At 33.8% G+C, this 23,497-nt stretch overlaps 2 protein-coding genes and 1 long non-coding RNA gene across 3 annotated transcripts; 2 read left to right on the top strand and 1 right to left on the bottom strand.

The window, feature by feature from the left end:
- Window positions 1-4,008: 4,008 nt before the first annotated feature.
- On the top strand, window positions 4,009-6,781 carry LOC147943724 (uncharacterized). Its single transcript, XR_015556936.1, has 4 exons — window positions 4,009-4,071; window positions 4,304-4,360; window positions 4,458-4,788; window positions 6,562-6,781. It is a non-coding gene; the product is annotated as an uncharacterized LOC147943724 (long non-coding RNA).
- LOC147943725 (uncharacterized) lies at window positions 4,945-6,480 on the top strand. Its single transcript, XM_087452058.1, has 4 exons — window positions 4,945-4,968; window positions 5,057-5,356; window positions 5,453-5,971; window positions 6,049-6,480. The coding sequence occupies exons 1-4, from the start codon at window positions 4,945-4,947 to the stop codon at window positions 6,322-6,324; spliced, it is 1,119 nt and encodes a 372-aa protein (XP_087308184.1). The 3' UTR covers window positions 6,325-6,480.
- Window positions 6,782-7,727: 946 nt separating the features above from the next.
- On the bottom strand, window positions 7,728-22,069 carry LOC104786798 (putative leucine-rich repeat receptor-like protein kinase At2g28990). Its single transcript, XM_010512249.3, has 13 exons — window positions 21,864-22,069; window positions 21,247-21,781; window positions 10,516-10,994; window positions 10,284-10,428; window positions 10,127-10,198; window positions 9,940-10,011; window positions 9,761-9,838; window positions 9,512-9,669; window positions 9,186-9,436; window positions 8,968-9,094; window positions 8,761-8,826; window positions 8,419-8,608; window positions 7,728-8,296 (listed from the first exon to the last, which is right to left on the bottom strand). The coding sequence occupies exons 1-13, from the start codon at window positions 21,985-21,987 to the stop codon at window positions 7,888-7,890; spliced, it is 2,706 nt and encodes a 901-aa protein (XP_010510551.3). The 5' UTR covers window positions 21,988-22,069; the 3' UTR covers window positions 7,728-7,887.
- Between the last annotated feature and the right edge of the window lie 1,428 nt (window positions 22,070-23,497).

The raw sequence follows: 23,497 nt of genomic DNA, 5'->3' as shown, positions 1-23,497 counted from the left end.
GTGTGACGAGCAGCCGAACATGTATCAGAACACGCAAGCGGTTGAGCAGCAAGTCAACCAACCAGCTGAGGTCACTTCCACGGATCCCAAACAAGGCGAAAGATAGAGTCAGTTTCACGCTTCTCCTTGGGCGAGCACAAACTCCTTCTTCTACTACTAAGGCACTCCTACCTTCCCTTTGTATATACCATTTCATTCATGCATTGTTTTTGTTGTGATTCTCAAATCCTTATGCAATTTAAGTTCGGGGGAAGGTTTGAGATGATGTATCTGATGTTGTGTTTTGTGATTCTTATTTTCAAATTTTTGCATCATATCATGTTTGCGTTTGCATCCATCTATTTGCATAAAAAAACCAAAAAAATTTGAAAAAAAAATCGAAAATTTCCACAAAAACAGAGTGTTCATGTAGTTTGCACTTGCATATTAGGATTGAGTCTAGGGTTATTCATATAAGGTTGTTGCATTTAGCATAGGGGTTGATGATGATTGTAACCTTGTTAGCATGCTCGATTCAACAAGATAGGATCAAGGCCCTTGTTATTAGTTCTTTGATGCTTGTTGATTGAACTTGAAATGTAAGACTGAACCAGGTTTTCAAATTCTCGAAATTGCATTCTAGTCCTCATTGAAGCATGTTTTGAATTGACGTCATTCCCTATTTATCTGAACCTAATCCTGATTTGCAATTATCTTGTTATGCATTGAAAGTGAACTCATGGATACCATATACATACTTGGATTGTCTTTCACATTTTTACCACCCTTGTCAATCCAAGTAGCTGATTCCCATCTTTGGAACAGTTCCCCGCACCTTTGACCAACCGTTCTTTCAAGCCAATTGTATTCGTGAGTGTCAAGCCTTTTCCGAGTGGAGCTTGTTAGAAAGTGTTAGATTCTAACCGACAAGAGTAGGATGCTGTGTAGTTCTAGTTCGCGTTATCCGGACTAGTAGGACTAGGTGAGAACTCGATTTTGGATATTGGGTATGGATTTGTGCACAAAAGTGAAGAGCAAAAAGAAAGTAAAGGGTAGAAAGTCTTTAGGAGGGGGATGTGTTTTCAAAGTTTACAAGTCTAGTAAAGGATTTGGGTTGAGCAAAGTAAAAAGAGTTATTGGTTCGAGGCATAAAATAAAAGTTTAGACAAAGAAAAGAAAGTAAAAATGCTTAAGATGTCTAGAGTCCTTAGAAGAAAAGAAAAAGAACCATAGTGATAATAAAGATTTCCCAATCCGCTAGAATGAAAAGAAGTGAACTCCTCCTAAGACTAAGTGTAAAGAGTTTGAGATGATGTTTCTGATGAAGAATAGAGATATGACCAACTTCGGGGTTAGAATGTTAGGACTGAGTTTCCCTGGGGACCTTTGGGTAGACAAGGCGCTGCTCTTGTATGTATCAGTTGGTTTCAACCTTTAGCCTTCTCTTAAGCTCAACTCCTTTTCATGAGAAAACCTTGTTCAGTATTGATAAAACCACTTGAGAAGGAGACCATCTTCGTCTCTGACCTTTATTCACGGTTCTCTGTTAATAAATGTTAAAGGGAGTGATTGATAGGATTGCATGTGTAGATTAAAGATCAGAATCGTTTCAATTAAGTTAAGAAATAAAGTTCTTTCACCTTGCATCATAGAACTAAAAACAAGGACCTTGATTCTAACTACTCTATTCAGCATGTTTTAGGTTCTGAGACCCCGTCTTCACAACTCTTTTCCATACTTTGTTCTTGATCGTTGCTTGAGGGCAAGCAAAGATTAAGTTTGGGAGAGTTGATATGTCTATATTTTGTCTCTCCTTAGCATATATTTATCATGCATTTAGCTAGGATAACTCATTGTTTTGCATCATTCTCTAGTCTTTTCTGTACAATTTGCATGTCTAGGTAGTTCTTGCATCATCCTTGCATACATTGTGCATTTCGGAGTATTTCAGGTATCTAGGAGACGTTGGAAGCGCAACTGTTCGAGCCAACCTTCCAGACGCCGCTCAAGCCACGCACTCCAGATGCTGTTCGAGCCACACACTCTAGACACATCACTCGAGCCATTCTCAAGTCACCAGTCGGGAACACATCACTCGAGCCATTCTCAAGTCACCAGTCGGGAATACATCGTTCGAGCCACTCATCATGCGACCACTCCACCTCGTTCGAGCCGTTCTACTCGAGTGGGATTTAGCTTTCGACATCTTCACCAAAGTTGTAGATAATTGAGTCATCTTTCCAACGCCATTTATTTCAAGCCAATCGGAGGTGTGGTTCAAGAGTTATCATCGTTTTAGTGGATGCGTATACACCCAGCTCGAGCTAACACCACTCTGGGAGCCAACACCACTCTGGATCGAGCCAACACCACTCTGGGTCGAGCCAACACCACTCTGAGTCGAGACAACACCCCTCCACTCCAACCAGTCGACCTCGCTCGAGCCAGCCTCACCGCGCATCACTCGACCTCACTTGGAGCCACTGGACGCGTACCGACTAAATCGCGCATGTCAGGAAGACGTTGCAATCTCACATGCTTCAGGAGATTCCCGAACCGACGCTCTATCTTGTCGTTTTAAGTTATAGGGATTTACATGTTTTTACTATAAATACATTTTGTTAAGTCTTGGTTGAGACATCTTTTATTCTCGTTTTGTTCTTTTCCTTAAGGTTTTACCTAGCCACCAAAAACGCTTTGAGACTTTGTAATCCGACATCTTTGAGTTTATTGAGTATTTACATTTGATTTCTTCTACAAAGTTGTTCTTCACATTTTTATCTATCTAATAATGCTTGTTTCAATGTTTTCTGGGTTTGCCTCCTTGATGATGATTTTTGGATCTGAGTAGTATGGTAGTTCTTGAGGATGGGATAGATTAGGTGGATGATCTTAGGATGTAGAGTGTTTAAGCTTTGATTTGTATGATTCCCTTCTGGACTAGAGTTAGAAATACTTGTTTCTCTCTGATCAATTGGAACTAGGTCTTAGACATTTCCGCACCCAAAAGGTGTTTGATGAAATGTTTGACCAACTAGTGCTAGAGACTTACGTTCCTAGTCTAAGAGATTAGTTGTCTAGGATGTTTGTTGACGTGAATGAACTTTTTTTTCTAGCCATGCTTGATCATGTTTCTCTAGCGAGAGCTAGGTTTGGAAGTGGTTGAGTTTGAGTAGCTTATGTCAAGAGATTGGATTAGCTAAGAAGTGATGTTCATTGTTTAGGGATTGTTTGCTTGTGACATGTTAGACACTCTATAGACAGATACTCCACCGACATCAATTACTCCCATCCTTACACTACAACAAATATGTACATTGATAGCAGACGGATATAGCTCATTTTCCGTCACTGCTATGAAAGATGAGATTTTTTTTCGCTTACTTTTTAATAGCATCTTATTAACGCTATGATAGGAAAATTATGTAGCGGGAAACAAAAGTGACTTTTGTCCGCCAATACTTAGTGAAATTATTCACTTAATCGCCAAATAAAAAAAAAACCCAAAAACTCGACACACTCTCTCTCTCTCTCTCGTTACAACCTAAGCTCAACCTAAGAAGATTTCTTCTTCTAAATTCTCTGTGTGTGCTCAAATTCTTCTAAATTTCTTATCAATTCTTCAGTTTTATCGCCGTTTGTGAAAAGCCCCAATTTCGCCGTTTGTGAAAAGCCCCAATTTCGCCCTAAATCTCCATATCCATCGCAATTGATAGCTCGAATCCATTTTTGAGGCATGTCTTTCTTCTTCCTCCTAATTTCGTTATTTGTTTCGATTATTTGTGATTTCAAACAGCTTTTGATTTCGATAAGGGTCAGATTTAGTTATCTGTTTTGTTAGGGTTCGATTTATCTAGATTTATTTCGTTATCTGTTTTTTAGGGTTCGATTATTTACAGATTTTGAGAATGTGGAGTTTCGAATCCATCTGTTTTGTTAGGGTTCGATTATTTACAGATTTGACTCAAAAATAGCTTTTGGATTTGAGTATTTGCGCCTTCATAAACTGAACGATTTTTTTTTTTTCCCAAGTGTTGGTGATTGAAATGTTGGGGAACTGAAGCTTCTCATTTCTCTGTACTCACACAACAGGTTAGTATCACTCAACCAATAGTTAAACATTATTATTACACACGAATATTGGTGATTGCTATGTTTTGTCCTTTGAGTCTGATTCGTATAAATAGTGATTAGATTAGTGAGATTTTACACAGTTAGATATTGGTTTAAGAGCATCTGTATGTGTCTGAAGTAGTGCAGTATTGTCTGAATTGTTGCTTAATGTGAGCTTTGTATAATATGTATCTCTATTTTATCTATAAAGGTTAAAATTTATATTATAACATATAATGTTGGACAAGGCATGGGTGCATCTATGCAGGTAAGGAATTATATTTCATAATTAGGTTTTATTTTGGGTTTGGATACTTTAAGATGTTCTTTTAGTTATGATTTTTTTCTTTAATTATCCATTGAAGAGCTGATCCTGGTTATAAAAGTGGAGCTTGGAAATTTGTAAGGGATGTGTCTGCGGCTTTAGGTGACATAGAAATGATAATATGTCCTTGTAAAGACTGTCGTAATGTAGTACGACAGTTAAACAGTGTTGTGGTTGAGCATCTTGTAATAAGAGGGATGGATGAGGCATACAAGGTGCATAGTGATTGGTATCATCATGGAGATGTGAAGTCAGTAGATGAATTTCAAAGTAAACCAACTCAGTGGAATGAGGAAGTTTTTGAGTTATATAAAGCTGCTGAATTTTTTGATCAAGAGTTGGCTTTTAGAGGTGACTTAGCTGACCAACCTGTGGGCGACTTAAGTGAGATTGCAGAGGGTGAGGACCAACAAGAGGATGAGTTCCTTGCAAAGATCCGGGATGCTGAAACCCCACTATTCATCAGCCAGTTAGAGTAATATAAATTGATGTTATTTTTGTTTATGTTACAGAGACCAGAAGCTGAAATGGATGAAAACTCAGCTGCAAGAGTAACATATTCTTACTTCTTTTCATATCAGCTAAGTGATTCTTCTTAGTGTCGTTTATGATTCTTAGTTGCTCATGAAATTGTTGCAGAGTGTAAACAAAAGAGCACATCCTAAGTGTGTGTTTGTTGATTGGTCTGACATTGATGAAAATGTTGGTGAGGGTCGGATTCTTTCTTCTGATCCGGATGACATAGTGAATGACTGTCGTCTTGGCCCTTATGATCTCAAAGTGTTAGTTGAAGCTGCATATAAACCAGATGCATTTCTATGGAGACCTGCACAAAAGATCTTTCATATGAAAGAAGCTGTTGGACATATAATCGCATGGCCAACTGATAAGTGTAGACTGGTAGACAACAACATCCAAATGGAAGACATTGCCCCTATGGTATTTATAATTTCTAGCAATGTGTTAGCAATGTATTACCCCTGTCTATAATGCTAATTAATTATATTGGATTTGTTTACTGATTGTGTTTAACAGGGTATACAAGGAAACAAATGTAAACTATTGGATTTGTCTAAGGGTGACGTCATTGTTGCTGAGGGGCGTTGGGAGACACAAGAACCAAGTGCGTTGGTTAACGGAATTCCTCTTGGACCAAAAGCAGTTAAAGTATTTGTGGATTCAGTAAAGCAGCCTGATACATCACTATGGAGACCTACAGCTGAAATGTCATTTCTTGAGGACTGTTTGATGGCTTACGTATCTTGGCCCCTGAGTAAGGTTGATTTTGAAAATCCCTCAACTCCAACTGGTCAGAATGCTACATCACATGCTTCTTTGTCTGCATCAAAGGCCAAGTCTGCAGCCACAGCTTCTAAGTCTGCTACAGAGTCCAAAACTTCAGCAACAGCTTCAAAGGCTGCATCGCAGGCCAAATCTGCATCTATGTCTTCTAAGTCTGCATCTGGTTCTGAGTCTCCTGTTGATGATGCAACGGGTCCAATATCACCAATAAAGAATACTTTACCATCACAGTCTCCTCTCAGGAAGTCTCCAGTAAGTGTTTTCATATGTTATGAAGTTGTTTTTGTTAATTATATGATGACTGATGGTTTATATTGTAAACATGGCAGCGCATTAATAAAGTTATTTCCAAGGAGAATAAGAAGTGCAAGTTGATGGATTTAACTGAAAAGAATAGGGTTGTGGCTGAAGGACGATGGGGAACAAATGATCCAGAACATAAGGTTCACTTTACTCGCTTGGGTTCTAATGCAGTTAAAGTGTGGATAGATGTTGTGAAGGTGAAAAATGTAAAAGTTTGGAGGCCATCCGATGAAATAGAGATTATTGAAGATGCACTTAGCTCCTGCATTGCTTGGCCAGAGAACAAGGTCATTATGTCTTAAACTGATGGTTTTATTGTGTAATGTTAAGTACTTGAGATTGCTTGTTTATTTTGGATGTTCTTGAGACTTTGATGGTAAACTGATGTTCTTGAGACTTTTGTTATGTATTTTGGATCTGAGACGTTTATTAATCAGATTTTATGAGATTTTATAAAACAGGTTATGTGTGCTATAATCACATATCAGAAAATGCTATAAAAGTACAGGTAAACGTTATGATAAAAGAATATACCATAGCACAGTAAACAAGATAAAACAGCATTTCGCAACAGCTATATTAGATATGTATAACATAGCACGAAAAATTAAATATTGTATAAATTTTTGCAAAATTATAATCTTGATAATACAGCAGTTTATTAGAGCTATGCTATAAAACTATAACATAGCACGAAAAAACAAATGTTGTATAAATTTTTTCAAAATTATGATCTTGATAATATAGCAATTTCTTAAAGCTATGTTATATTTTTATAACATAGCATACGTAATAAGTGCTATTGTATATGGGGTACATATAATAACAGTGCCCTAAAACAGCGCTCATGAAAACGCTATCAAAGACCTATGATAGCGTTTTTCTCTGGTTAACAATGTGCATATTTGTTGTAGTGTTAGGACCTCTTTCTTTATGATTTTTATTGCATTCCTGAGACTGTTTCGTTTCTTGTTGTTTCGTTCATGCTTAGACTTGTTTCTGTTTTCATTCATTTCGGTTCTCGTCATGCATTCTCGTTTCTAGTTCTGTGACTCATTTCCGTTTTGCATTCTGACCATTCTAGGATTGTTAGACAAACACTCTTTTTGAATTGGCTTGACTTGTGATTGCTTGATTTCTTCTTGATTGCTAGCAACATCCCATTTGGATTGACACCTTAAGTACTACAACACATAAGGTTAATTGAACCGGCTAGGACATACAAAAATTCTAGTACCACAAACAAAGCTCATTCAGCCATCCTCTTTGGCCACATGGTGACCGAACATGTTATTTGGCCGGGACAAGACCGAAGGAGCCTAGTACGGCAGTACCGCACCGGATCCGATCTGGTTGTCCAGGATCAACAGTTCGCTTTTATCTTTCCTATAAATACATTAACACTACTTTGGGGAGAGGAGATGCTTTGTTTTAGGCTTTGATGAGGGTTCTAAACTTTTCTTAAAGTTTCTCTATTTAGATCTTGTTTTGAATCTTGGTTTTTTGAAGTTTCAAGTGGCATTTTCTCTGAAATCTTTTATCTACCTTTTCTGATCATGATCTCACAGACATCAAACTCATTTCTCTATGTTTTCATGATCATGACTGAGTAGTCTCTTAGGATTTTTGGATTATGGTAAACGCCGACATTTTCTTTGTAGTGCTAGTGTGAGTCTTTATTCTTTTTAAGACTGCAATCTCATTATCGTTAAAAGCGCTTAATTATCCAATCTTCAGTAACAAAAATATATCCAATCGGGAAAGGTAGCAGAATTTAAAAATATCAATCTGCCGCACATGTTTTTAATGATGAAAAATTTTAGATTGACGAAAAGGCCACAATGACTATATTGTCATTTGGAGAACTAGCGTGCCTTTGGGATCCCCTCGGTGCCAAAGTTCATGCTCACGTCAACAGAACCCTTTGAATCCATATCTACGCTCCCTCCTCTTCTTGAAGTATCATATGCAAGACAATCTTTTAGGTCATTTACCACTCGAGACATGTTTGGTCTTCTTGCTGAAGAAGGATTAACACAAGACATGGCTAATTCAAGAGCCTTCCAGACTGAACCGCTATCATAATCTTGCTGAAGGTTTGGATCTATAATACTTCTAATATCTCCTTTTTGAAGCATTAGCCCAACCCATTCTACTATGTGAGTTTTTTCACGCGCATGTTGGATTATAGGTCGGTTTGTTATGATCTCAAGTAGTACAATTCCAAAACTATAGACATCACTCTTTTCACTCAGCCAATTGGTTTGATAGTACCTACAAAACAAGATATGAGACAAAGTTATATATCCACAAACATATGTCCACCGAGAAATACTACTTAAGGAGATGGGGATTTGTAAGTAACATATAGAATGTCCTAATAGGCTAATACTCACTCGGGATCAAGATATCCCGGAGTGCCGGCGACAACGGTGGACACATATGTTTCATTCGCAGTGGGAAAAGATCTTGAAAGTCCGAAATCAGCTAGCTTAGCTTGAAAATGTTCGTCCAATAGAATGTTTGAACTTTTGACGTCTCTGTGAACCATTGCGGGTTTGCATCCTGTGTGTAAATACTCCAACCCTACATAACAATTTTATCTTTGTTAATTAACAAATTATAGGCATATATGAATAACTGAATATACTTAAGGTTTAAAATATCTATGCTCCAATGTGACAACGCTCATTCATGAGGAAAATATAAAAGTATATTTAAAATAGTTTAGGATGAACCTTGTGCGGCATCCACAGTTATTATTAGTCTAGTTTTCCAGCTCAAGACAGAGCCACTCCATTTCCCTGTATTAATCCAGCACAAATTTTGTTTAAAGGCATTTCAACATAGAAAAGGTTTACAGAAACAATATAGTTTTTGTTCCCACGGATCGAAAACCGTACTTGATAATTACGCAAATCGGTAAGTAGATATTTTTATTTTACCTGACAAATGTTGTTTTAGGTCTCCGTTGGGCATGTACTCGTAGATGAGACCTAAGTGCTCTCCTTCATCACAATATCCAACAAGGTTCACCAAATTTATATGGTGAACTCTCAAAAGAAGTTCCACCTAATGGCCAACCATCAATCAACTTATAATTATCTCAAATAAAAAAGAAGGAAAGATACGTAAGTATTTGTATTAATTATTAGACAAGTACCTCTGCCTTAAATTGCTTGTACCCTTGAGCTGATGATTGGGAGAGCACTTTAACAGCTATTTGTTCAGCACCATTTATAAGACCATGATAAACGACTCCAAATCCTCCTTCACCTAGAACCCTTTGAAAGTTATTTGTCATCGTTGTAACCTCATCATGAGTAAACCTTCTATTTTTTGTCAGAAATGAAGGTTCAGATTCATAAGAATCTCCACTATCTTCTACCGTCCCACTTTTTGTGGGTTGCTTATCTGCGTGATTTAGAGTTTCATAATCAACTTTAATCCTTAGATTTGTTTTTGAATGTTAAATGCTAGTAATCTAACCTGCAGACACCATTTTCTTCCGGATCACGAAAATGAGAAGCGAGATAACTATGATAACAACCACAGAAGCTACCGACGCGACAACTGGTACTAAGAATTTCTTTTTTTCCTTTACAATGCATGAGTTAACTCTGCAAAGCTCTGGATTTTCTTGATAGCTACACAAATTACATGCGGTTATGAGGATGTCAATCACTTAAAATTGTTGCATTAAGTGTTTAAAACGAGATTTATTAGGTCAAATCTTACATTAACAAAAGTCCATCGTTTTGTCTATCAAGGAGGGCTTGAGGAATTGAACCACTTAATTTGTTCTTACTTAAGTTTCTGTTATGCCAAAAAAAAAAAAAAAGACAGAGGACATTATAAACATGTCCTGAAATACGTTAGGAGATGTTCATTAATCATTATATTTCAGAATAACTTACATGACCAACAACGACTTCATCTTGGCAAGATATTTAGGGACTTCTCCGGTCAAGGTATTATTGGATAAGTCCCTGAAATATGCAGGATTCAGTCCAAACTATTTACATTTTTTTTTCTCAGTTTATTTAAAATAGTATTATGGTTAATATGTATGCAAGTGTGGTATACAGTACCACTGGAACTTACAGTTCTTGAAGTTGTGTCAGATTTTGTATACTTGGTACTATGATCCCTGTCAATCCTTGTGATGATAAGTTCCTAATTGTTATAATAGAATCGTAAAATCATTTTTAAGTTGTCAGATATTCAGTTAAAGTCATTTTCGAATCTGAATTAAACTTACAAGGACGTTATTCTTGGTGGACTGGAAATTTCTGTGTAGTTGCATTTTAGATGTTCCCAGAAAACGTCTTGAGGAACACATGGATCGCCTTGCCAACTGATTTTAGATAGCCTATACGTATCTTTGATATTTTTGATTGCCGAAACTGTCATAGAAATAGGATAATGTAAGAACTATAATATGAAAGTATCGTCTTAGAATAAACTAAAATAGTGGAACTTTGGTGAAATACCATCACTTGGGTTAGTTTCCGCAAATGGAAACTCAATGATACTGAAAGCCTCAATAGCGTTGATCAGAGGTGGAAGAGTTGACTTCTTCGTTCTTACTAGTCGCAATGAGCAGAACCCTTCAGGGCACTGTACTGTTGAAAAGGTTATAGTACGTTGCTCTAACTTAGGCGGACTAAAAGCTGAATAATTAGAGTTTTCGTTGAAGTAAATGTCAAATTCCCTGGTTTCGTTGGCTCGCAAGGCTTGTATCTCGGCAAAGTGGAGGTACACATAAACTGCAGCGGTAGGGGGTTTCGTTGACCAGTAGATTTCTAATGGCAAACTGTCATTCAAAGGGGTTGCCGCTGTCGCCAGCGCAAGTTTTGGTGTTTCATAGATTCCGGGACTGCTTATACTGAAGGTTGTGTTTATTATACGCCATTCTAAATATTCATGATAGTAAGGAGACCAAATTCGATCATGGATATCATGAGGATACCTGCCATATGTAAGAATTTTGTATTAGACCAAATTCTCTTTGCCTTGCAGTTATGTTTAATAAACTCGAAACATAACTCCGTTTCTAGTTTCTACCTGCAATAATCTTGTATTAGCCATATTTAAGAATCTTGCAATAAACCAGAAACTGAGTTATGTATCTATATTAATAAGAAAGCACTAGATCATGATCCGCTGTATACAGCAGAGAAGTTTTACATAATTTTTTTTGTTTGTTAATATACTGTTTTAATACTAACTTTTAATATACTATTTTTTTTTAAATTTTAGTGATTTAGTATACAATCCGCATTATTATTGTGACAACCCGTCCGGCGGACCCCACTAGCCCACCGCTAGCTGCCCTAACGGACCGTCCGTGGACCCTGCTAGCCCACCGCTAGCCATCCCAACGGACTCCAAGCTGGCCCTGCAGGGCATCGATCCTAACACATCACTGTGGATATCCCAATCCACCAGTAGGTTATTGGTGCGCCAGGCGTTCCTCGAACCCTGGTCCTCACCCTTTAACAACCTTTCCACAGGACAAGCTGTCACCAAGGGAATGATAGAAATGATGGCATGTGTAGACTAAGGTTCGGAATTGTTTCAGGTTGTGATGAGCTTGTCTAAAGTTTTTAAATAGAGTTCCTTCACCATGCATCATAGAACTAAAAACAAGGACCTTGATTCTAATTACTCTATTCAGCATGTTTTAGGTTTTGAGACCCCATTTTCACACCTCTTCTCCATACATTGTTCTTGATCGTTTGCTTGAGGGCAAGCAAAGAATAAGTTTGGGAGAGTTGATATGTCTATATTTTGTCTCCTTTTAGCATATGTTTATCATGCATTTAGCTAGGACAACTGATTGTTTTGCAATATTTTCTAGTCTTTTCTATACACTTTGCATGTCTAGGTAGTTCTTGCATCATCCTTGCATACATTGTGCATTTTGGAGTATTTCAGGTATCTAGGAGACGTTGGGAACACATCGCTCAGCATCGCCGTTCGAGTCGCTGTTCGTCGTCGTTCGAGTCACCCACTCGAGCAATACCTTGACCGTCGATCGAGTCGTCACCCACTCGAGCAACACCTTGACCGTCGATCGAGTCGCCATCCGAGTCGTCCTTCGAGCCACCGGCCTGGGGATTCAGCTTTCGACGATTTCATCAAAGTTGTAGAGAATTGAGTCATCTTTCCAATGCCATTTATTTCAAGCCAATCGGATCTGTGGTTCAAAAGTTATCATCGTTTTAGTGGAAGCGTATACATCCAGCTCGAGTCGCACTGTCGTGCCGTTCGAGTCGTGCCGTTCGAGTTGCGCTGTCATGCCGTTCGAGTCGTGCCATTCGAGTCGCGCTGTCGTGCCGTTCGAGTTGTGCCATTCGAGTCGCGCTGTCGTGCCGTTCAATTCGTGCCGTTCGAGTTGTGCTGTCGTGCCGTTCGAGTCGCGCCACTCGAGCCAACGCCATCACTCCACTCGAGCCAACGCCATCATTCACTCGAGCCATCACTCGTTCGCACATGTCAGGAAGACGTTCCATCTTACACGCTTCAGGAGATTCCCAAACCGACTCTTCATCTTGTCGTTTTAAGTTTTAGGGATTTTATGTCTTTACTATAAATACGTTTTGTTAAGTCTTTGCGACATCATCTAAGTTTTTTATCTCGTTTTTATTTTGTAAGGTTTCCCTAGCCACCAAAAAACCGTTCTCAGACTTTGTATCCAGATATCTTTTGATACATTGAGTATTTGCATTTGATTTCTTTGACAAACTTGTTTATCTTATTTTTACCTATCTAAGAATGCTTGTTTCAATGTTTTCTGAGTTTGTGTTGTTGATGATGATTTCCGGATCTGAGTAGTGCGTTAGTTCTTGAGGATGGGATAGATTAGGTGGAGGATCTTAGGATGTAAGGTGTTTAAGCTTGATTTGTATGATTCCCTTCTGGACTAGAGTTAGAATTACTAGTTTCTCTCTGATCAATTGAAACTAGGTTCGAGACATTTCCACACCCAAAAGGTGTTCGATGAAATGTCTGACCAACTAGTGCCAGAGACTTACGTTCCTAGCCTAAGAGATTAGTTGTCTAGGATGTTTGTTGACGTGAATGAACTTGTTTGTCATGCCTGCTCGACCACGTTTCTCTAGCGAGAGCTAGGTATGATAGTGGTTGAGTCTGAGTAGCTTTTACCAAGAGATTGGATTAGCTAAGTTGTGATGTTCATTGTTTAGGGATAGATTGCTTGTGGCATGTTAAACACTCTGTAGACTAGGATACTCCACCGACATCAATTACCCCCATCCTTAGGACTTTTATCTTTTTGATTGATATTACATTCCTGAGATTGTTTCGCTTCTTGCTTTTTAGTTCATGCTTAGACTCGTTTCTGTTTTTATTAATTTTCATTTCTTGTCTTGCATTCTCTTTTCTAGTTCCAGAACACATTTCCGTTTGCATTTTTGTCATTCTAGGATTGTTAGAAAAAACACTCTTTTTGAATTGGCTTAACTTGTGATTGCTTGATTGTATCTTGAGTGTTAGCAACATCCCATTTGGATTGACACTTTAAGTACTACAGCACATAAGGTTAATTGAACCTGCTAGGATAGGAGACACAAAAGTCCTAGTATCATCTTCTAAATATATCTATATTAATTAAGAAACATTATATATATAAATATTTAAAATATTTTAATTATGTTTGGTTATAAGAATAGTATAGATAGTTAACTAAACTTGTTTGGATATGAATATAAGTATTTAATGGTATCCAATAGTAAATATTTCCAAAATATATTTTTGAGCAAAAAATGCTGCAATTATACTAGTATAGATGTAAAAGTACATTCATTTCTTTTATTGATTCAGATGGTTGCGTTGTTGTGCCATGATATTATTGTTATGGATAAATTAAATAAGATTGGAAGTGGGATATCATATCATTTTATTTATACATGCTATTACTAAATTTATGTTTGAAGACACAACATTATACTCCGGATCGTGACAGCAAGACCACTACAGCAACACCACTCTGCCACTTATAATACTCTGTCGCGTATTTAAGTCGTCTGCATAATAGGATTAACAATAGATCGAATCTTGTCGATCCAAAAAGATGCAAAATAAAAAACAATATCTACTAAATTAGCTTGATATATTATAAAGAGCACATTTGAAATATGAATAGTATGTTATATGGGTGAATAGATGTGCGAGCAAAACTCACAAAACTAAGTTTAATCGGAAACTTAAAAGAGGGTTTAGAATGAAGAAGTGGATTGTTTATTGACCAAGAACAGCTTAAAAATTACGAGAAATGTCTAACTCTTAGAGAAAACTTAAGCTTAGGGTTATTGAGTATGATTTTTCCTCCTTTCTCTGGGTGCCCGAATTCCCTTTTATATTTTCGAGATCTCGATTGCTCGATAAGATTTGTTTGCATTATTCTCTTTTATTAGGTCGGCTTGCCCTCGACAAGACGACAAGTGCCGAAATGTTTAGCCTTAAACTGATAACTAGATTCTTTATTGGGCCTGGACTGAAGTTCCTAAATGGATTAGTTTTGGTTTGAATTACGTTAACCAGATGATGCTAAACCACACTCTACACTACTATCTCAGAGAGTACATGACCATTTAGACATTCTCACTCCGATATCAGAGGAGCATTTTAGTCATAGTTTTATCTTAAGTACAACATATTTTTCTTAGCTACTTTTCTAAAACAGATTCCAATAATTGTGTTTATAACACTTAGCCTTTGCTAGGATATATAAGCCTAATCTATATTAACATTTTTAAAATACATTTGGTATGTTCTATCTTTATAGTTTTTTTTATTTAAATTTTTATTTGCAATGTTAATCCCTACAAAATTTAGTTACCAAAATTCTAAAATTAATTATAGGTAAGATTTAAAAGATAACGAAATCTCTCAACCTAATTAAAACATATATATGTGATTACCTTTAGACTTTTGTTTAATTTTATATTTAAATTATTTTGAATTATTATATAATCTATTAGTTAATAATATTAGTAATTTTTTTTTCATATGATGTAATTCAAAATTTCTAAACGGACATATATTACTCAACTAATGAATAAAATAAAATATATATATACAATGTCCTACATCACCTAAAAGCACACATGACAAAGATTCAGAATCATACTATAAAAGAGATACTAAATTGACTCTGAATAAAAATGATGTGGACACTTGATCTAATTTAAAAAACATTTCAGTTTATTCCAGTTTTTTATTTTAGAGAATTTAAACTTTTAAAAAATTTCAAAAAACTATAAATACTTGTACTTTATAGGAAGTTTAAATATTATAAATATTTTAATTTTTCAAAAATTTAAACTTTATAAAACGAGATATTTATAATATTTAACTTTTATGAAGTTTCACATATTATAAATATTTAAATTTCTTACAAAGTTTAAATATTATAAATATCTCTATTTTTTTAAAAAACAAACTTTATAAAACGTTTAAAATATTAAAAATATATTTAAATTTTTACAAAATTTGTCCTGCGGTATACCACGAGGTAAAATATCATGAAACGATGTTATATGGTAGGACATGTTTGGGTTAATATTAATATAAATTTAAGATATCATTAATTATGTACTACCAGGATAAGAAACCATTTCATTATTTTGTTAACAATATTAATATTAGAGTAATAGACATATTAATTGTCCTGCAGTATATTGTGGATTAAATCATACATTAACAATCAAAATACAAATAATAAAATTTTAAACAGTGAACAAAGCAAACAAAATTAACAAAGATATAATACTTCTAATTTATTTATTTTATCAAATCATTTGTCCCACGGTGTAACGCGAGTCAAATCTAGTATATATTGTACACATCAATCACATACAAATAATAGGGCAATCAATCATTAGAAAATAAGAATATATTTTGTCCAACTCTTCTTTGCATTTTATACCCACCTTTATTTCAAGCTCTTCAAGAAGGAATGGTATATGGTTTACACAACCATATATACAAAAATATATATATGGTTTACACACCCATAGATAGAATTTTTTGTTTTCAAAGTTAACCATTAACAGAATCATGATATCAAGTATATTGTTTAGTGTCACATGTCAAAAATGAGTTTTTTCTTCAACATAGTATGAAAACTAATTAAGAAAATAAAGGATATCAACATATAAATTATATGTCTGTAGTTAAAAAAGATAGACTAATAAGGAAAACTAATAAAGACAAATATATCTTATATAATATGAGAAGGTTTTTCTCAACTTTTGCTAAGGGGATGACACTTGTCTTCCTATATTTCTGACACCTGTATTTTTTTGTTTGGACCTAATTAACTATAGTTTAGACCTAATTAACTACATGCCCATAAAAAAAAAAAACCATATGTATTTCATTTCTTCTTTAATTAGAAACATATGCAACCCCTAAGAGCAAACCCATCGGTGATCCTTTAAAAGTGAGATCTCAAATTTATTTTGATAATATTTTAATACAATAGTATTATTTAATTTTATTAGTTATTTGTGTTTTTAAATCGAATCAATCAGAACATGACACCTAAGCTAGAGAGGGTTAGAAGAGTGTCTGGCTGGGTCTGCTCCGAGACCTCGTGTCTATCTTTTTGCTCAACTTTTTAATTTTTATTTTTTATTTTTTATTAAGAGACACTCGTATTGAGATGTGCGTTGGCCTTGCTCTAAGAATCTAAAGCCACCCTTATATCAGTCTGTGGTTGGTTTCATCTTGGAACTATATACCAACATTTAATTAAATTTATAGGTTTGAATTCTTGGGTTTAATTTCTGTGTTTGAATCTTATATAATTTTTATAGGCACAAACATAATCAAATTTAAGTAAGATGGTGGGTAGGTATTATTTAAGTAAATTAGTTTAAATTTTTAAAAAATTGTTTATATAAAATTAAAATTTTGAGCTTACTTTCTAGAAAATTATGTAAGATTATGAGATAGTTTTGATCTAATTCTATAATTATTTTGTTCGATTCGCACTTATTATTTCAAACGTTATGTTATTTTTGAATTACATAAAATTAAGAAGTTTTTCATAATAGGAATTTCAGAATTAATTATGAACATAATCAGTTATGTTTTGATTTGAAATAATACCATCATTTTATGTATTGCCTTATACCTACTATTTTCCTCAATTTTCATTTTTTTTTATATTACTTCTCATTCTTAACTTATTATTTTGAAACACTTGCGAATTTATGATCATTAATATTTGATTTCAATCCCTTCTCCTTCTTAAAGGCTCAAACATTTTATAAAGTTTAGTTTTCTAAAAACAACCTATTACCATACAAACACATTCTCTTTCAGACTATTGTGAAAACAAAAACATTTACTTTCTATTATATCATCGATTCAATCTCCAGCGAACAACAAAACACCAGTAACAATAGTATCGTTCTTCGGATCATCCGTTTTTGGAAAGTTCTTAACTTTAGAAGACATATTGTCTTACTAAGTCTTGAATATTTTTTCCAAAAATGTAAATTATTTTTTCTATTGTTCATTTTTTGCTGATTTATGCAATCATTTAAAAATATTTATAAAATAAATAAATAATGTCATGTGTATTTGGTTTTAAAGAATTTTAATATATAATGATGTTGGGCGCCAGATTCTTAGAGTAAGAGTTGAAAGAAATCTTACTCTATTATATCATCTAATAATAAAATAAAGTTTTCTTTTGGAAAGCTTCAAAAGATTGTCATTTGATGTTCTCTTCTTTCACAAGTGTCATTTTGTTTCTTTTAATTTTTAGTGTAACAAATTTATTAAATTGAATTTTCATCAGTAAGGAGACATTTTCATTAGGAACAATAAGTAACATATTGTTTCTTCAAAAGTCTCGAACTTCCCAAATATGGATGACCCAAACAACAATCCTATTGATACCAGTGTTGTGTATTTCGTTGGAGGTTGAATCAAGGGTAGAGTAGGGTGCTATTGTAAAAAAAAAAAAAACCCAATACCTTTCTAAAATGTATTTGGTTTTAAAGAATTTTAATATATAATGATGTTGGGCGCCAGATTCTTAGAGTAAGAGTTGAAAGAAATCTTACTCTATTATATCATCTAATAATAAAATAAAGTTTTCTTTTGGAAAGCTTCAAAAGATTGTCATTTGATGTTCTCTTCTTTCACAAGTGTCATTTTGTTTCTTTTAATTTTTAGTGTAACAAATTTATTAAATTGAATTTACATAATAAAATTTTCGCTTAACAAATAATTTGATGATTAAATTGTTTAAGGATATAAGATTATAATATATATATTTGGGTTGTATAGGATAATGTCGAGTAATAATTGGCTATTTTATTTCCAGGCATTAATATAAATAATTCACATGATCTTGATATTACATTATTTATTTTATTTTCAATCCATTCAAACTAAACTAAAGTATATTTTAATATATAATATCTAAATAACTAAATGAGAATTGAATATATTTTTTTGATAAAGAGATAACTGTACATATTTCTGTATAAAGAGAGAAGTGAATATATATTTAATTTTATGATTTGATTAGCTAAGATGCCCGTTCAAAGATCTATATTTATAATATATAATTTTTGAATATATATTTTAAAAAGTAGACAATTTTAGTTATTAATTCAAAATAATGCATTTTTATACACATGAGACATTTTTTATTAACTTTTCGATTATGTCTCATCAATCTCATATGTTGTACTAATTAACTCTCATTTTCGTAACTTTCATAATATTTATATTAATACAATGAATGATTAATAATAGTATTTATAGAAATATTACATATATAAGAAAATATATTAATATGTAATGATTTCATATCTATAACTCTCATAAAGTTTATGTGACTCCTATAATAATGAAATACTCCCTCTGTTTTAATATAGTTGTCATTTTAAGTTTTCAATGAAAATGCTCTTTCTTTATGCTGGGCCATGGAAAGTGCTCTCTCTCTCTGGGATATTATATAGTTCATTTTGAGACAGATTGTCAAGAGATTTTAAGTGTCATAGATGAGTCAAAAGACTTGCCAGTGTTAGCTTCGAAATTAGATTCTTTTCAGTCTTATCAAAAAAGGTTTTCTATGTTTTCTATTGGATGTATACCTAGATTGAACAATGTCTGTGTCGTCCATCTTGCAAAAGCGGGTCGAGCACGAGGATCTTTCTTTTCCTATGTAAATCCGCAGGTTCCGGAATGGTTAGCTCACGAGGCTATCCTAATTGAACCGGCTTAATAAGATATGGTGTTTTGAAGTAAAAAAAAAAAGATGTTGATGATCAAAAAAAATTACAAAAAAATATCCAAAAACAACTTAAACTAAATCCATGCGTAGCACGGAGTGACTACTAGTAAAAAAAAAAATATATATATATGCTAATTTTACATGTGTTCTTAATTAAATTTTGACATGTACTAAAAGATGCAATTCATTTAGCATGGATATTAACTAATAAAAATAAATAATGAAGTTAAAAAAGAACAACATAAGTTATTTAATATTAACTTAATTTGATAAAACTTTTATTTATGGTTGTAGTATTTTCAGTTTTTGTGTTTTTAAGAATAAAATAACTTATGTTGTGCAAAAACTGAAAAGTTAATGTGCTTCTAAGAATAAAATTTTGAGTACTTGATAATAATATCTATTTGATCAAGAACCAATACCTCAACTGGTAAATATCTCAGGCAAAAGCATTAACTATGGACCTAAGTCTATAAATTTTTTATAATTTTTTTTAATAATATTAAATGGTTATTTTCTTTAGAATGTCAAAATAATGTCTTAAATATTAAATGGTTATTTTCTTTAGAATGTCAAAATAATGTCTTAAATGTCTATTTGGAAACATTTTTGTTCCTTTTTACACATTCTAAAAACACTATTCATTAAATAACATTAAAATTAAATAAAAAAAGGGAAAATTATAAATAAAGGATATTTTTCCAAAAATTTGGCCATCTACACTTTTTTTCAAAAGTTTGGTTAAATAGGTTTTATGATATAAAATTAGCCAATTATGCCCTTAATTGTTTTTTCAGATAAATTTTGTTGATTTTTTGTCCCCTGAAATTAAGAAAACATCAATTAATCGGTTTTTGGGGCTTCATCGAGTGGGCCTAAATTGTTGTTTTGGGTTTTGACAAAGTAAGGGAAATTGATCGATTGGAAACCAATTAAGGTTAAAAATTTTTCCCAAAAGAGCTAATCGATCACGTTAAGGTATAATGTCGATTTTTTTTAATTTGTTTATCTTCTAAATAATTTAGAATACGCATTCTAAAATGTATTAGAACAAATCTAAACAGTAATTACAAAATATTAACCATAAATTAAGAATATTTAAAAAATATTTAAAATTATTCACTTTCCTTATTTAATTTATTTTCTTTCTATGTTAGGGTATTCTAAGGTTTACAGATTACAAATTCTAAAAATTTCTATGATATATCTTCTACTTCTTTTAGTATATAGGGTAAAACGTAGAAAACGAATTTTGAATTGATGTAGAATGAAGAAAAACGTAGAATATTTATTCTTAATTTTGTAGAACATACAAAATTCAGGTTCTGAAATTTTTAGAACAAATTTTCCGTCTAAACTTCTTAGAACATGTACAAACTGTAGAATAAACAATCTAAATGTTTCAGAAAGAGAAAAAATCGTAGAAAGTCTATTCTAAACAATTTAGACTAGAAATCAGCAATTTACAAACTGATTTTGACACCCAAAACATTTTTTTTTCAAATTTTTTTTAACAGTTGTATACTAACATGGGTTTTCTGTTTGTTTATTGGTTCAAATTTTTCAAAACTTCACTATTTCTATTAGTAGGGCATTTTCGTCACAATTGACAATCTTGAAAAAAAAGTGTAGATGGCCAAATTTTTGGAAAAAACTCCTTTATTTATAATTTTCCCAAAAAAAAATACACTCAACCAAAAATAACCAATGGTGATGGTCTTATGCCTCTAATTCCATCTCTCCCTCAAGAGAAGGAATATTCTCAAAGGGAATAGACTAAACTACCTACGGAGATTATGATTAGATTTACCTTGCCTTTGAGGTTATCAACAAAAAAAAAAAAAAATAATAATGTAAAAGTCAAGCAAAACAGTTACGAAAAATTATTTCAGTGCATCTCCAATGGAAATGCTTCAAAACAGAGTTACGAACGTACCTGATATTGCTAGATGTATCGTTGAAAAAGTACCGTAAAGTGCTCAGCGAACCAGGACGAGGGCCATATGTATTGTTTCCAAAAGGGCGTATTTCAATGGTTGATATCAATGGAAATGTTGTTCCAGTCTTGACAAGACACATTTCCAAAGAGCTTGATCGTGGAGTGTGGATCATACCAACCCATGTACCGTTTTTATATCTTTCCAAATCTATTGTCTCCCACTTATTAGGACCAAGATAGAGATCAAAGTTTGGGTAAGTATTAAGACCATCGTAATTTCCATATAAGAACATGGCTCCAATGTGATAAGTTGTGTTGCGCGTGACATTCAGGGTGTAACAGTTTCGTAGTCCTTCTGGAAAGTATCTCATAACCAGATATGGTTTTATGTGTATGTTGTCGAAAGCTTTTTCGACTCTGCCACTCTCTCCCGTCTGGATAACGACCGAATCCGATGTGAATACTAATCCACTATCCGGATCGGTATAAGGAGATTCATCAATGGGCATGCCACAATCCAAACTGATGAATCCTGGTCAAACATAAAAGAAAAAGCTGGACAAAATAAATAAAATACATAAAATTATGTAGATAACTATGAAAACTCAGATTACCGTCTTGATTCTGTGGTTGAACAAGGTGTATAATGGAGAAGATCTCAATCACAGCCAATGTCAAAAGAATTCTTTTCATGTTCTTCCACATTTTTGTTTTTTTGGGAGATAAAGAACGGTTCATGCTCAGTGGAAGAGCAAATACCTCTTATGGGGCGTTGGGTGAGCGAATGCCCAATCAATATCCAGAAATGTCAACGCTGCCAAAGAAAGAAAGAATGAGTAAATGATATAAAAACTACGTGCGTATCCAACCATTTGGGCATATTTTCAAGCAATAATTTTTTACCTACAACTTGCGCAAATTATGAAGAATATATGTATCTACTGTGTATAATATACAAAAAAAATACAAATATAAACACATACTATATAATAAAAGGGTATTTATAGAAGAATATTTAAGTATGTACCTAATTAAATTTAAATTAGTCAAACATATAAAATTAAGAAAATACAAATATTTTTTTCAAAAGATCCAGGAGCAGTGTGTAATATAGTTAGTTAGCGGTCATGGTAAGATTCGTTGACAAACATGTCCGAAACTGTACCTTCCCTTTCATCCAAGTCTTTTTCTAGAGAATTAAGCTAATTGTTGGAGGTTGATTTTTTTTATACATCATAAGGAGTCCTTTTATAGACTTCTTACAAGCTCAACCGCCATAAGAAAATGATAAACTCCAAAACCATAGTTCTAATGTAAAAATGAGGGGAAACGTTCTATTTTCCCATGAGAACTATTACATCGTACTAGATAGAGTTCAAACTATGACCTCATCCGTCTTTTTACAAATGCTTCTCATCCTATATATCACCGAATTGATAGTTGTCACTTATCTCTCCATAGATCTGGGTGTTATCACTTATTTCTCCATAGTTTCTCATACTCGCAGTTCGGTTTGGCTGCTCGCTTTCAGCCACATTGCCCTTCCGTTTTGTTATGGCTGTTGGGTCATTGCAATGGGGTTTCTTCTTTAACCCTTTCATGTGAAGGATGTTCCATTGAGGCTGTGCTTTCTTGTTTTATCAACGGTTCAGTAATTTGGTGCTTTGTCTCCATTGTGTTTACAACCGATTTCATGGTTGCTTCTGCTGCCCGTGTGGCAGCATCAAGCTCGGAATCTAGAGCACTTTTGTTGCTCCTTGTTCCACAAGAAGTCTTTACACTTATTATCTTTAATGTTGCCAAGGTTGGAGGTTTCCTTGATGATATTGTTTACGTGATCAGTGTTTGGTGTACTCTTGCCTATCCATTTACTTATCATTTTTGGTTGATTTGTTTGAAGTTTGTAGCTGCTCTGTCTTTAGCTATGTTGCTTGTATTTTGGGCCTGTCCAAGTACATCTATCCTCATTGTATCCGTTTGAGTTGAATGAAGTTATTTGGTGCAAAAAAAAAAAACTAATATAAAAAAGTTCTCAAAAAAAAAATTACATTCAATTCAAAAAAAAATAACAGTTGAGTGAATTTCAGAAAAAAGACACATTAAAAAACGAGTACATAAGTTAGCCTTGGATTTCTTGTTATTCTAAGATTATTTTTGTTAGGCCTGGTCATTCGGAATAAACCGGGAAAACCAAACCGAGAACACCAAAAATTTCGGCTCTCGACATTGATTGTGAGGGGAAAGCTAA

Source organism: Camelina sativa, chromosome 5, assembly GCF_030686135.1.
Source record: "Camelina sativa cultivar CO46 ecotype springtype chromosome 5, ASM3068613v1".
NCBI classification, from domain to species: Eukaryota; Viridiplantae; Streptophyta; class Magnoliopsida; order Brassicales; family Brassicaceae; genus Camelina; species Camelina sativa.
The sequence above is the reverse complement of the archived record's forward strand: the minus strand, read 5'-3'. Positions and strand labels throughout refer to the sequence as shown.

What these genes read in the sequence shown, in the direction of transcription:
- LOC147943725 (XM_087452058.1), top strand. Translation starts at nt 4,945, where the DNA reads ATGGATGAAAACTCAGCTGCAAGA. An exon ending in ATGAAAACTCAGCTGCAAGA is followed by an intron (nt 4,969 to 5,056) that starts GTAACATATTCT and finishes AAATTGTTGCAG; the next exon opens with AGTGTAAACAAAAGAGCACA. An exon ending in TGGAAGACATTGCCCCTATG is followed by an intron (nt 5,357 to 5,452) that starts GTATTTATAATT and finishes TGTGTTTAACAG; the next exon opens with GGTATACAAGGAAACAAATG.
- LOC104786798 (XM_010512249.3), bottom strand. Translation starts at nt 21,987, where the DNA reads ATGAACCGTTCTTTATCTCCCAAAAAAACAAAAATGTGGAAGAACATG. An exon ending in GATACATCTAGCAATATCAG is followed by an intron (nt 10,995 to 21,246) that starts GTACGTTCGTAA and finishes TACATATGGCAG; the next exon opens with GTATCCTCATGATATCCATG. An exon ending in GAAGAAAATGGTGTCTGCAG is followed by an intron (nt 9,437 to 9,511) that starts GTTAGATTACTA and finishes TAAATCACGCAG; the next exon opens with ATAAGCAACCCACAAAAAGT.